A 16,036-nucleotide genomic window follows, 5' to 3' on the forward strand; every position below is an offset into this window, starting at 1 on the left:
TCTCTTAATCTGTATCGCCAGCTGTATTCTGCCTCCGGCCAGACTTAGTCTCTTCACAACGTCGAGTCTGTAAAGAAAAGGTTCTGCAGCATCACATGTTCGAGAAGAGAAAGTTGAAAGGGATATACAGAGTGCAACTAACGGATTAAGGGAGTCGTCAATATTCCTTTCGCCCTTCCTTGTCAGGCAGCGCCAAAATGCAATGTTGTATTTTCCAGTTTTAAATCGAGCATTTGGTGGTTGATGCTTGGGAAGATATAGCAACTCCCCGCCCAATTTGACATCTAATTTCTGGGTGTCTGAAACCAAACCAAAGATTTGTCTGAGAACTGGTTTCAGTATGTCTAAAAGACTCAGTTTGGTCATGATGAACGAATTTTTAATGTCTGAATAAGACTTAGTTTGTTCGTGATGAACAAATTTTAATGTCTGAATGAGATGTAGTTGTTCGTGATGAACGAATTTTAATGTTTGAAAAAGACGTGGCTTGTTCATGATGAACTAATTTTACTATGTTTGAAGAAGACGTGGTTTGTTCGTGATGAACGAATTTTAACATGTCTGAATAAGACTTAGTTTGTCCATGATGAACAAATTTCAATATGTCTGAATAAGACGTGGTTTGTTCATGATGAGCGAATTTTAATGTCTGAATAAGACTTATTTTGTTCATGATGAACGAATTTTAATGTCTAAATAAGACTTAGTTTGTTCATGATGAACGAATTTTAATATGTCTGAATAAGACATAGTTGTTCATGATGAATGAATTTTTAATGTCTGAAAAGACGTAGTGGTTCGGGATGAACAAATTTTAATAAGTCTCGAAAGACGTAAATTGTATTCTATTTCACGGTGATTCGTCTGTTCTATTGCGTGAATGTTGGGGTTTTTTGGCCAGACGTGGGACGTGGTTTGTTCGCAAGGAACTGGTTTTTATTTTTGTCTCGTAGGACGTGGTTTAATTCACGCACGGACTCTTTAAAGCTATCGATTAATATGAATCTTAAGGCTTGGTTGGGGAGCGTTTGCCCGTTCCCGAGAATTTTCCTGTATTGGTTTGTCTCCAAGGTTTGGATTCGTTCGCAGGGAACTGGTTTGGTTTTGTCAAAATTGGAGGACGTAGGAAGTTAGGTTTTATTTTTGGCAGGACAAGGCCGGTTAGGCACGAATTTGGGTTTGGTTCTGGGAGCATATGCCAGTTAATATGATTAATTGGTTTTCTTGCGATAAGAAAAAATTCCTTTTAGGGAAAGATAAATTGGCTAGAGTTCGGGAACTCAGTGAACGTCATAAACTCTTGGAATAATAGCCCAACAATAAATAAAAAAGAAAGGACGTAGCATCCTTTAAAACAATAATGCTTTGAGAGACACTGGGATACTGGCGCAGAGGGATTAAGGTTCTTTTACTGATGCAAACCCAACGTTTAGAAACCAGCCATTTTAGACAGATACTCTTCTATTTATTTTTATAGAAGTGGCAAATTCATCATCGAGAAACAGATAAGTTAGAATTATATTATTTGCAAGTTACACTGATAAATGTGCGTATTTTGCCAACTCTAATAAGAGCCTTTTCCTCCAATCTAATGTAGGTTCAAAACTTAATTCTATTATGCATGGGCGCTGTTTGACCGGGAAAGCCACGTGCGGTTGAATTTGCCTTTCCTATTTTTAGCCTTCCTTGCACATGCCTGGAAAAGGGTAGTAACCACTAGGGTTTGTGTCTGGCTCAGTAAATGACAGTTCAAGGTCGTCTGGTACGCACCTGGCAACAGAGGACAATAACCAGAGAGGGAATTTTTCCAAGACTGACCCCCCATATACAAAAGGGAAAAAAAGGTTCCTTACGCTTATGAATGAAATAGCAGGTGGTTATTGAATGGAAATGCTATGAATGAAATAGAATTTATCAAGTGTTGTGCTGTGCGGAAGGATATGTACAAATACAAATATGAAGCACATTTATTGCTCACATGGCTTGAACAGATTTTATGCCCTTTTGAGATTTTACATCTGCAATGAGGATCAGCTACACGAGAGAGAGAGAGAGACTAAACTCTCTGAATTCCAGCGGTACGAAATTTGCTGGGTGGCCCACGTGGGACCTAAAACATGGGCCTAGCTAGAATTCCAAGACGACGGATTGTCTGGATAACACAAGGAGGAAATACATGCACTATTTCCTTTTTTTTTCAACATTTCGTATTTTGGATCTGTTGTCTTGTGTAAAAAAAAATTGAAGCCAGTATGCAGAGCTATCAAATTTTGTTAACAGATACTCAACTCTCTTCTCGATGACTGGATTGCATGCACGTGCCTAACACAAAAAGTTATTGCTATTTTGAGTCACAATTTGACTCCTATCCTACCATAAAATAAAAACACTCACATTTAGAACTCCTTGACTGTGTTCTTGCGCGGATTTTTGAGCTAAAGGTTTGTTTCTTTATCTCGCACCCAGCCTAGCTTCACTATTCGCTATATTGCAAGTTGCAAAAGGGGGGAAGGTTCAGTTTATCAACATTGCTTGCAAGATCTAAGGCTTGGTCGCCATTTTTATGATTTAACCTGGGGAAATGCTTATCATGAGCCAGTTATAGACTCTAAATGAATGATTTCGTTATTTACCTCTATTTTTGTATAAAATCTGACTGCTGTTGATTCAGGAAATTGTAAAAACAAGGAAAAAGGGGGTCAGGCAGGCAAGGCCTGAGAGGTAATTATAACTAGGAAAACTTGAAGATATATCCGTGGGTGCGACGATGCTGATACAAGTCACAGTCTTTCTTTCTTGTTCTTTTCCAAGCTAACAAACCCTCTGTAAACGGAGAGATTTCTCCTTTCTGTCTTGTTCTTTCTTTCTTCTAAGGGCACAGTAAAATATTTTCAGGACTTTGCGAGTTTACAGAAGGTGCCAAGGAAGCCTTGAACACACGATTTTATGTAATTATTTAAACACAGGCATTTAATAACACTGCTTGTAACAAGGCAAGGTTGATATGGAAATACTGGCCTTAGAAATGAAAATAGGAAGTTTAGTACGAGAATTAAAACAGTGACTGACTGAAAGAACCTTTGCAACTGATCACTTTATCTTGTAGAAGAGGTGGCTTCAGCGAGGGTAATGGCGGTGGAGGAGGGCTAAGGGCTTCACTGGTAAGAATACTAAGGGTCCCTACAAGATAGAACCACGTGATAGGACATGACTCTCTGAAGGAGGCGGGAATGGAAGAGGGAGATGTGTCTTGCTCGTGTCCAGATATGTCTCTCTCTCTCTCTCTCTCTCTCTTGTTCCTTCGGTGAGGCCCTTATATGACCTCAGTCAGGGATTAGGAGGTCATCCACAGGTAGATGGGGTTGGTGTTGTTTCCCTATGCGCGTGCATCATTTATGACTCAAGATCCAGGTGTTTATGCCAGATGTCCTTTCTCTTAATCTGCATCGCCGGCTCTATTCTACCTCAGGTCAGACTTAGCCTCTTCACAACGCCGTGTCTGTAAAGAAAAGGTTCCGCAGCATCACATGTTCAAGAAGAGAAAGTTGAAAAGGATATACAGAGTGCGAATAACGGATTAAGGGAGGGGCCAATATTCCTTTCGCCCTTCCTTGTCAGGCAGTGCCAAAATGTAATGTTGTAAGCGATTGGTGGCTGGGATGCTTGGGAAGATACAGAAATATATATATTATCATAAGAGGGGGTCCTTGAGAGAAGGAATAGTGAACACTTTATAGTATGGACTGCCTTATGGGCCAAGGGGGGCCTCACGAGTATGAACAAAAAGAATGCTAATGGGACTTACCTTGAGGTTTTCATTGATTAACCCAGGGAACGAAGATCTCCAATTTGGAATTAGAACTCTCTTTACATTCAAGCGGTTCATTTACAGAAAACGAGGCAAATATGATAGGCCAAAATGTAGCAATTTACAGACAAGTAAGTCAAATATGATAGACCATAAATGCAGTAATTTACAGAAAAGCAAGGCAAATATGATGGGCCACAGATGCAACAATTCACATTAAAGCAAGCAAATATGATATGCCCAAAATACAGCAATTTACAGACAAACAATAAAATGAAAGGGGTAAATCCCAGGATAATGGCATTTAGTTTCTGCAAGCTGATTTCTGTGTTGGCAACGGATTCTTGTGATCAGGCTGCGACCAGGAATGGTTGGGAAATTTGGATGGCAGTCAGTAAGGGATATCTTGGCATAGATTTGCGAGCTGGGCAGGGTTATGCAGTCTCCTTAGACGAATATTTGAGCTCTTAATACAGTATCTGCGTGCCCTTCGAGTAGCGTAATTTGGCCAGCTCCCAACGAACAGGGGGAGGAAGACGTCTGTCTCAGGTCACGGCCGTGAAGTCTCTGTTTTTCTGTTTCAAGTCGATGAGGGGCTGCTGAGTTTGTGCGTACAGACTATGAGCTTATAGCTTAAGATCCTAGTTTCCCCTTTGAGCGGCTTGCGGCCGTAATGCCTATAACCTCCCTTAGCCTGCTTCGAAAACATTACCCCAAAGGGGGAGGAAATTTAGATGTGTGCTTGTAGCAAGGGGATTGAAGAAGAGGGATCTATTATTTTGGTATGCCCAGGTATTTCCTGTCAGGCGAGAATGGAATGTAGGGAACTCTTTCTTGGCTCAAATGGGCGCTAACCTTATTTTCGCGCCGATTTCTCGGCCTATGATTCAATGCAAGGTGGTTTTATTCCTAAAATAATTTATTTCTTAGCTGCCTGACGAGCGAGGAATGTAAATCCGTAAAGATATATACATTTTATATATATATATATATATATATATATATATATATATATATATATATATATATATATATATATATATATATATATATATATATGTATATATTTATATAAACGTATATATATATTATAGTTTTTTCTGAGGCTCAAAAATCTTTTATCGTAGTTTTCCTGAAAAAAATCTCCACATGAGTAATAATTATTTTATATACACACACACACACACACACATATATATATATATATATATATATATATATATATATATATATATATATATATATATATATATATATATATATATATATATATATATATATATATAAACACATATATATCTATATATATATATATATATATATCTATATCTATCTCTCTCTCTCTCTCTCTCTCTCTCTCTCTCTCTCTCTATATATATATATATATATATATATATATATATATATATATATATATATATATATATATATATATATATATATATATATATATATATACATATATATATATATAATGACAGTATCGTCACTTGGGCACACTGACTCTTCCTATCCTCACAAACAATAACCCATAAATGCTTCCATAATATAAATTCACTAGACCCTAGAAATGACAATATCCTACTCTCAAATACAAATATTTATGGTAAGTGTATCCTTTCCCGCCGTGGCAGAAATACTTATCGTGTGCTGCATGTAACTTTATTTGGGTGCACATTATTCGCAATGCATATTGAATTTGCTTTTAAAGGGCGTTATATATATTATATAAATATACGTATATTAATGTTAGAAATATATATATATATATATATATATATATATATATATATATATATATATATATATATATATATATATATATATACGCGTGTGCGTGTGTGTGTGTGGGCGTGTGAGTCTCATAGTATGGCATTTCCTCCACGTACATGAATGTTGTCATTAATATACAACTGTGTGTGAACGTCTGAGCTCATCGCATGTCATGCTGTTATGTAATGTGTAACCTTATTGTTGTCACTAGCTGAAGGACAGGGCCTCCGATGAATTAGATGTCCCGAAATGCAGAACTTGTTTTCTCTAAAGCTCTGCCATAATATGAACCGTGTTTCTTACATTTTTAGTTTTATATTTGTCCTTGTTTGATGATTATTTTGAAGTCTGAAACGTAACTACTTGCTTTCATGAAAGGTACTACATACAAGGGGAATAGCATAACACTGCGCCACCTAACGACAGTCTTCCGTTGACTAAGAGAGCTGTAGCAAAGTATTGTGAAACATCTGACAACGACCATGAAATTGGAGATGAAAATGATGACAAATGACAATGTATCTGAAGTGGTTTTCCTGAGTAAGATCCTCTACGAAGGTCGTTAGACATTAATAGAAGGTTGGCAAACGCTGAATCTTTGGTGAACTTTACCATGGTTCATTTGTTGGAGAAGACCTGTACTATTACCTGCAAGGCGAAAGATTAAGTTTCCTGTTCAAATTATGCGTATAGGAGATGGCCATTATCGTTATAAATAAATGCTTTAAAGAAGGAAGCCTTCTTATGATACTGTAAATTCCACTTACCATTTAGACAAAAGTAAATTTGCCACAACCAGTTATTTTGTCTAAAACGTAAATATTTAGATTTTCTATTGATCTATGGATAGAAGTAAAATATTTTAATTAAGGTAGTTTTTACTAAATAGCAGTACTGGAATGTTATTCACCTGTTTACAGACAAATAAAGACATTAACCATGCGGCATTTCTGTAGTGAAGGAAGCATTAAAAGATAAATGATGTGATTACGCTTAAATTAAAAAGACAGTAACAGCTATTTTTACCTATCCAGGCTGGTTAAGTACAACGTTATCAGTGCATAGTTAAACATGGAGATGGAGCACAGTGCGGTACAGCATCAGTAAAAGTTCAGGCACACATCCCGCTGAGTACACAACTTAAGAAGCATTCCCTTAATTCTAGCAGCTACTGTTTAAACGAGGGACAGAAAAGCTACATTATGCACACTGTACTTTTATTTCCCTGTGTTGGAGCATACAAATTTAAAAGGGCATCATAAGTAGGTTTAGTATTCGGTATCAAGATTCTTCCAACTTACATGAGTCTTCGATGATCAGCGCTCTAGCAACAATTAGAGTTCAGGTATGATGAGGAATGCACTGTGATTATCACAATAAGTAAATACAAATTATAGAAAGGGACCCAAAATTACATAATTGCTACTCATGTGGTTTTTTTTTTTTTTAAGGAAAACTAGAATATAAGGTTTCGAACCTCGGAAAAAGTATAATATCGCACATTTTACACATACATACATACATATGTAGTTACAAGCTCTAGTGAAAACCAGACTATCTATTAGTTACAGCTTTTCTAAAACTTTTAACAGGCCCTGCCTCGTTTCTCATTCCGGAAATTACCCAAAACAGTAATACCCGTAAGAGCAAAAATAACCAGATTTTTGTCAGTCGTCAAAATAGGAAATGGTGGACCAAGGCTATTTTCTGACTCGAAGGCTACAGAATGGTAGGTCTGAAGGAAACACCTCTCAGGGCGAAGAACTGTAAATAATAGCAACCTAGCCTTATGAGAATCCTGTAATGCCCAGTCAAGATGTGGAACAGTTGCTTATTTTGATCTCGTACCTGTAAAAATATAAATTTTCCATTTTCTTAAAATCTAGTACCTTATTGGCATCATAGTATACCTTAGGTATAGTTAGTTTTTGCTTTATCTATTTTGTGGGACGAGCTCTATAAAGACTGAAGTTTTACCGTTAAATCTAGGTTTAGCCACTAAGTCAACAGCAAATCACAATGTGATCTCATGATCTTGTAACTTATAAATCATGTACTAATTATCTATTAGCATAACTCCAGTTTACCTGCATGTTGCCTGCATGCTGAAACAGAATGCGTCAGCTTTGCAGAATAAAGTTGCCTTAACCCAGACTCGAGTATGACCCTTTCCTTACACTCCCATATCCATCAAAAATACCAGTTGCTGGCCCATGGCACTCCGGTCAATTTTTCTATATATCTTCATTACTCTTTAAAAGGTAACTCGCCTCATCCTCTTTATTTTTTACAACACTAAACAACTATCAAAGTCATATCTTTCAGTTTTGGGTTTGGTACCTGAATTTATTGCTTCTGACAATGCATTCAATGATGATACTGGCAGGCGCTAGCAGAGGCTTGTCAGCCTTCCTCATACCTTCGGCCAGAAAAGAGAAAGACATCGTAACCTCAAGAGGGAGGTCTGCTGATCTTGACTATATAATGAATTGCTGAAACAACAAGAACATATAAATAAATCTCTATAGCTCTCAGATTCAGAATCATCCTTCAGAAGACATATTTTCCCATTGTCTGGATTTGTCTTTCCTCTTGAAAGAGATAGGGAATAATTTGTAATCCATTTTTCTCTCACGTATATTGTTGCTAACCTATTCATATTTAAGATAACTGACATTTGAATCTACCATAATACAATTAGTGATATTTTCCAGTGAGGTGTCTGAAGAAAAAGATGGACATATAATGAGCTATGACTTTGTCTCTCAAATATTTGCTGAATGTCTAGACTTTGGGTGATGAGTCAGATTTTCCCTTGGCCCTTGATGGGCCATTGACATAGGTTCAAAAAACGGGATGTCAATTAGAAAAATGAAATATAAAGACAACCATATATTTATGCAAATATATATCACATGCCCGTGTACAAATATACAGTAATGACGTACAATAAGAATGAAAAGCTAAAGCTATTAATTATAATTAGGCAGTGCAATACATTTAGCCAGAACGATTAAAGATGAGAAGTCGCTTGGAGCCAACCTAGAGCAAAGCTATCAGACAAAATCAGCAATAGGTAGCATCTGCACTTTCACGGAGCTCTATCGGCAAAGTGACGTGTTGCCTAGGAATCCCCAGCAGTCATAGTACCACAACGGCCAACAGCATTCAGGAAACTATCGGCACTCGTCATGTATAGCTGAGTGGTCGTCAGGTGAAATATGGTGTATCAAAGAGAGAGTGATTCTGCAAATAAATATATTAACCCTAATTTATAATTTACGAAAAATCACTAACCTTGTTTCCAGAATAGTGATTGAGTAGTACATAACGTGTAAAATGGTTTACATACAAAATACTAAACAGCACACATACATAACATTCAAGTAATTAACATTAAAGTAAGTAACAATTAAAGAAAACTTTCAATTTACAAGTTGGTCGGTGAAGGGCAGCATTGGTAGTTAACAATGGGAATTTACATTTTCACTCATCGCCTACGGAACAAGGGGAAACGAAACTCGCCCACGATATTAAAGCGACTGAGCTACAAGTGCTCCATCTATTGCTAAGGTTTTTTTTATTAATAGGAAAATACCTGAAATACATATATATACAGTATATATATATATATATATATATATATATATGTGTGTGTGTGTGTGTGTGTGTGTGTGTGTGTGTGTGTGTGTATATAGTATATATATATATATATATATATATATATATATATATATATATATATATATATATATATATATATATATATAAAACAGAAGTAGTTGGCGCAAGCAGGTTATTAACAGCATATCTCAGGACAGGGTGACAGGAGATAGTCGGTCATCTGTAGGTGGTATTTATTTGCCGACGCGTTTCGTAACACATTGTTACATCATCAAGGCTAAAAGGAAAATTTACAAATTAAAATACATGGAATAAAACAAACGACTTCAAGAGTCTCAACATGCTATATAAATATACATTAAAACAAGACAATTTATAAAAAGCACCTGCTAGACTAAAAGGTTGAGGTTAGTCATTCAGTCCTCAACCTTTTAGTCTAGCAGGTGCTTTTTATAAATTGTCTTGTTTTAATGTATATTTATACAGCATGTTGAGACTCTTGAAGTCGTTAGTTTTATTCCATGTATTTTAATTTGTAAATTTTCCTTTTAGCCTTGATGATGTAACAATGTGTTACGAAACGCGTCGGCAAATAAATACCACCTACAGATGACCGACTATCTCCTTGTCACCCTGTCCTGAGATATATATATATATATATATATATATATATATATATATATATATATATATATATATATATATATATATATATATATATATATACATATATATATATATATATATATATATATATATATATATACTATATATATATATATATACACACATTTATATATTTATGTGTGAATGTATGTGTGTATATATACATGAATGTATAATTTCATCTGATCTTCAATATCTTAGTTCTTTATTTGCCAACAGTCCAAATTCAAGTGTTGCCCATAGTGAAATGACTCTGAACCATTCGATGTACATCCTTATCTCTTTCTTTGCATAATGAACTATCTAAAAACTATTTGTAATTCATTTTATAAATTCACAATAGTATTTTCTTCAGTTGTCAGCCATATTGTAAGCACCATGTTGACTATTTGGCCATCTAAAATAATATGCTGTAACTATTAATAGGCCATAAAGATCCGCTTGAAATTGTTAGCCTTTCTTCATGGACCTCACAATATTTATTGGATCACCCTAAACCTGGAAAAACTTTCTTTGGGAATGTTTTAGGGGTAGGAGTTTATGATGCTATGACTACGTAGGGCTGTTCAGTAAATACTTTACCAAGTATCAAGTTGCCCCACAGCTTCCAGATCGTAATGATATTTGTATTTCTTTGAAAAAGAGAAATAAGCTACTCACAATATCCAGGTTTCTTCTTCCGAACTTATTTACAGCGGAACATTGATCTTCATCAAGAACCCCTGGAACTGTTTGATATTTACCATATTTTACATTTGATAGGGATTTTATTCTTTATTTCGAAAACATTTTTTGACCATCTGAAAATGAAAGCATTATAATACTCATAATATTCATATAAATTTAAACATTTACAGAACTGTCACAGGCTAACACTGCAACTCCTGTCAGAACATCATGGTGAGCAAGTCTGATACGCTGCTGGAAGAACTGGGATGTGGAAAATGGAACCTCATTGTGATTTTGCTCATCGGATATTGTGAGTATATAATCTACCTTTTGCCGACTTTCCTGAGACAAAGGAGTCCCACAAAATCTTGCCAAGAAAATTTACCAGCAACAATCATCCATTACCCCTGCATAGGCTGTACCATTTGCCTTTATCTTCCCAGTTATTTTACACCTCTGAGGTATTACAGCTCTTTGTCCCATACCTGCTCCACTCCAACTAACCTTCCCTTACTGTCCCTCCCTCTCCTTTCTCCCAAAACTTCAGAATCATGAGCAATTTTGTTCAATACTTTTGCTCAACATATCATTTAAAATTCTCTCTTTATTTCCAAGTCACCTAAAAACACCCTGATCCATGTTTTCAATTTTGCATATTTTTTATCAAATTTTATTTGTACATTTGTCCTCATACATAACCCTTCTTATTCCACATATTGTGCAAGTAATCCATCCCGTTAACGTCCATTCTTTTTTTCACCAATTACGTTGGAACTTGTTTCCAATGATGACAGACTTTTGCACCCAGATCAGTTACTACCCAATATCACTACCAGGACAATATCACATTAGGCTATTTCGTTTAAAATATTTTCAATCACTGGTACCTTTTCCTTTTTCTATCTTTCAACTGCCTTCTTATATAAGAATCATCAAAGCTACATTAAACCCTTCCATTATTCAAAGCTGCAAACTCCTTTTCAGTGTACTCAGTCCATCTTTGTTTGTATATTGTATTCAAATATTCAATATCCTATCAACTCACTGGATGATTTTAAAACTTTTTTCTCTAACTTCCTACATCAAATTCACCACTACCTTTTCATGATTTCCTGAAGCATTCGCAACATATGTTAACTGGTAAAATCTATATTATTAGCCGTGAAATTTGAAAGACTTGTTTTAGGACCAAAGAATTCGATTCTACAAAAAGAATAAAAACAAAATAAAATAAATAAATAAACAGTAAGATGAAAACACCTCAAAAGAATGTTAAGCATCATTTATTATGAGGCCATATTCAATACAGCTGTGTGAGGAATATCTGGAAGTGCTGCCTGATGAATGTAATTCTATCAGCGGAAGAAACTAAATGGAACTAATTTTCCCATTAAATTGTTATTCCTTCCTGTAAATCACATTGAATATTATTATGACTGAGAGCTACTGGCCCTCCTATCAAGGTGTGTGTATGTTTAGGCCACAACTTTTGAGGTGTTGGAAACAAATAAGTGGCAGCCACCCATGGTTGGCGAAGTAGAGCAAAACAAGACCAAGTACAGCAAAACAAAACTCAAGTGTCCAGTCATCTCACATAGACAGCATGAAGAACACAGTGCTTTCAGTTCTACATTAGCATTTCAGTGTTTGCTTCAAGAAAGGACAATGCCTGACTATCATTACGTGTACAATTGGCCAGAAGTTATCGTTACCTCTTGGAATACGTGGTTGTTCTTAAAGAACTTTTCCTCGCACATTGGCCGCCTTACCGGGATATTTTAAGTGGAAATGCTTTGGTGTGATTTTACTCTGCCTAAAGTTCCTCTTTGGAGGAGTGGTAGAGCTTTCGATTGGCACGCTGTTGGCCCAGCGTTCGACTCTCCGAGCCGCCAAAGAGGAATTAGAGGAATTTATTTCTGGTGATAGAAATTCATTTCTCGTCATAATGTGGTTCGGATTCCACAATAAGCTGTAGGTCCCGTTGCTAGGTAACCAGTAGGTTCTTAGCCACGTAAAAATAAGTCTAATCCTTCGGGCCAGCCCTAGGAGAGCTGTTAACCAGCTCAGTGGTCTGGTTAAACTAAGATATACTTAACTTTTAGTATAAGCCTAAGGCAGCATATTTCAGCATGACAGTTGTTATAGACTGTGTTTAGATTTAGCAAGTGTGAAGGCAGGTAGGGAGGATTAATGCCACCAAACTTTGGGATGTAGTGTAGCTACTGATCACTGGTTGCTTCCCCAGGGTAACATCTGTCGCCCTTGACATCCCTGGAGCAGATTTCATGTGCATCATGTCTTCTTCCATAAGCTTTTCACTTTTCAAGTCAAAGCATTCCTAATCAGAAACATTCAAGTAAATTTGATATGTTCACTGAACTATCTTTAAGGTCTTTCTTGGTATGCTTATCTAATAACACTGCATTGGATGTACTTTTAAAAAATAAATGATTTATTGATACATTTAGTCTTTTCAGATGTTATTAATCATTTATACGATAAGAATAAAGAATGGTATACTGTAAAAGTTAAGTTTTTTATATTGGTAATCCATATAAATTTGCCAAGAGTTATTCTGTGGATTAGGATAGTGGCTTGGCTACTTTTTATTTGCATTGTGGCTAAATTTACAATTATTACTTTGTTAATAAATCAGCACACTTCACAGACATTTGCAGGTTTAAGGTGCAGTTAGAAGGTTGATTTCAGATGACATTTAGCAATGTCATGAAACGTGAGGGACTTCACCTCCAGCACCAGTATTGACGACTTTGCAAAAACTCCCCGTGTAACAGTACCTTTATGATAACTGAGATACCTATAACACTTTGTGACTGGATGCGTTAGAGATATTTTAATCCAGAAAATATAGACCAAGAATGTGTAACTTTAGTTTTGAGATAATTGTATGACAAATTGGTCATACAGTCACCAAACATAGTGTCAATTAAGCTCAGATGAAAAGTTGTATGAATACTTTTATCAGAACACACTGGCTTAATTGGGCAGATATCTATTGCATTTTAGTTCAGTTTATCTCACATACTTGTACAGTTTATTTGTAAACTATTCTTAATTATGACTTATGACACAGTCCTTGCTTAATTTTCATCAAGTGCTAATGCACGTGCAGATTCCATGATTTAATGAAAAACGTCAAATTTATTTGTACTATTTCGAGTCTTCAAGGAGGGATAAACAACACTTAAAATACTGCCTTAAAGTTCAGAAGAATGATTTACAAATTTCACGGGCCAGGATGCCTCTCCATCTATACCCTGGCCGCAGACAGAATTCCAAAAGTTCTCAGCCAAACTGTATCCGACACCTCTCACACTAAACTCAGTTTTTTTTTTTTTCTTACCGAGGCGCATTAGCTCGGAAAAGTTTCCTGCTAGCTGATTGGTTGCAAGTATTTTGTCTGAATAGCATCATTGTTTTCAAATAATTACCAAGTAATGTGAATCGAAACTTATTTACTAACCTAAATTTCTCCCTCAGATATATGTTTTGTAAATAAATAATGTTAACGAATAAAGAGATTATAAAGTATTGTGATGGTAAGTCTAAATTTAATAACACCCGCTGAAGTCAACGACAGGAGCTTGTTTTCGGATGCACGCTGGATATTTCTTTTACTTTTCACATATTTTAACAACAATTGGGATGAATTACACTAAGTATAAGAAAAACATGTTATTATAAACTTTCTTTGAATACCAGAATCTACGAAAAACATGGAATCAATAAAACTCACTATTGGTGAAAACTTCAGGGGAGGTAAAAGGAACAGCCTGTATTGTATTGTATTGTATTGTAGTAGTTTTGTTTATCAAATCTTAAAGATTGGAAAATGTACTGGAGATATTTGAAGTTTTGTCAGTAAATTGTGGAAGCCATATGTTCCTTAGTACTTGAAGGAAATAAATTTTTGTCAGTGTTATAAATAGAGTGATCTGCATCATTATAAAAATAGATTAACAAATTTGGCTCTTTATCCATTTAAAGGTATCTACTAATGCTTCATGAACTGACCAAAGAAAAATGTTATTCTTTTATAGCTGAAACTATGTTACTTTCAGAGATTTTTTTATCGTTTTTACCTGGATTTTATATTGACCAACACAGACTGTGTATTAGAAAGAATTAATTGAATACCCTCTCATTTTTTTGCCTATGTCAACAATTACAGTAACAAAGTTATAAATGAAATAAGCAATAAGCAATGATAACCCGCAGAGAGATAAGAATAATACATGGTAGATGTTTAATTTTCTTGAGTTTTGTAACTAATACCTTCATAAATCTTCTTAATTGTTCAATTGTTGGCAAGTGATTCTTTGTCAGGATTTTCTCGGCTACATAATCCAGCATCCTTCCATGTGGTTCCAGTCACATCACTTCTCTGCAATTCTGCTTTCATCCACCCCCATTAGATGGCCATCCCATCTGAGCTATCCTACCTCAGTTTTATTCATTGCAGGAGCTACACCCACCAGCCCCCTGACATTCTCATTCCTAACTCCATCTTCTCTTTTTTTTCTGTACAATAGTTCTCAGGGTTTTCATCTCTGAGGTTTGGAATTTATTTCTGTCTTTACTTGTCACTGACCAACTCTCTGACCCAGAAGTCATTATTGGTATTATCAATACTTCGAATATAACTTTCTTAACATTTTTTGGTACATTAGCATCTTTCATCACTGGATAAAGTGCCCCAGAGCATGTATGACATTTCCTTATTCTTCCGGATTTCCTCGTTGTTCTTATCACCTCTATTTGTAAACAGTCTTGGTTATATGTTGAGAAAGCTATATTCTTTGTAAAAATCATGATGTCCCCTGAAATACTAAATTTTCTATAAAACCCTATATCTAGTGTCCATTTTGCAATAAATAAGAGTGGAGAAAGAACACTTCCCTGTTAACATCCGTTGTCACTCTAAACCATATATCATTCTTGTATCCTGCCCTTACGTTGTTCATGCATAGCTCATATGTGCTCTAATATTGCATCTTCCAGCCTTCCATCCAAACCAATAACCTCTCCCAAACATCCCCCCCAAAAAATATATTTTTAGGTACTCAATCAAATGCTTTCTCCAGATCAATAAAAGCTGTATGCAGCTGCCTGTTGTACGCCCATGATTTTTCAGTGACTAGTGTTAGTAAAGGGTTGTTAATGGGTATTCCTATGCAAAAGACAATGCCTGCATATAGTGTTAGTTTGTTATCTGAGTAGTTTTGGACATAAACTTCACAAGTATTACCCATCAGGTGGACCAATGAATTATCCATTCTGACAAAATCTGGCAATTCTTCATTTAATAACAGAGCGTCTTTAACCTCTATCTCTTCTTTTACCCTTAAAAGTATTTTTGTTAAACACTTTGGATGCAAAATTACTTGTCTATTAAGTATGGACTGTACTTTATTATCATCAGCAATGCTTACACAACATATCTCTTCATCTTTTATATCTGTAAAGTAACAATGT

The 16,036-nt window shown here is 35.6% G+C and overlaps 1 protein-coding gene across 1 annotated transcript in view; it reads left to right on the forward strand.

Moving 5' to 3' along the window:
- The window catches only part of LOC136835145 (organic cation transporter protein-like), a 142,707-nt gene that overhangs the window by 42,916 nt on the left and 83,755 nt on the right, over window positions 1-16,036 (forward strand). Inside the window, exon 2 of the mRNA XM_067098351.1 lies at window positions 10,729-10,850. Within this exon, the coding sequence (XP_066954452.1) occupies window positions 10,769-10,850 (82 nt within the window). The 5' untranslated portion in view covers window positions 10,729-10,768. The remainder of the gene's footprint in view (window positions 1-10,728; window positions 10,851-16,036) is intronic.

This window comes from Macrobrachium rosenbergii, chromosome 55 (genome assembly GCF_040412425.1).
Source record: "Macrobrachium rosenbergii isolate ZJJX-2024 chromosome 55, ASM4041242v1, whole genome shotgun sequence".
Taxonomy (NCBI): Eukaryota; Metazoa; Arthropoda; class Malacostraca; order Decapoda; family Palaemonidae; genus Macrobrachium; species Macrobrachium rosenbergii.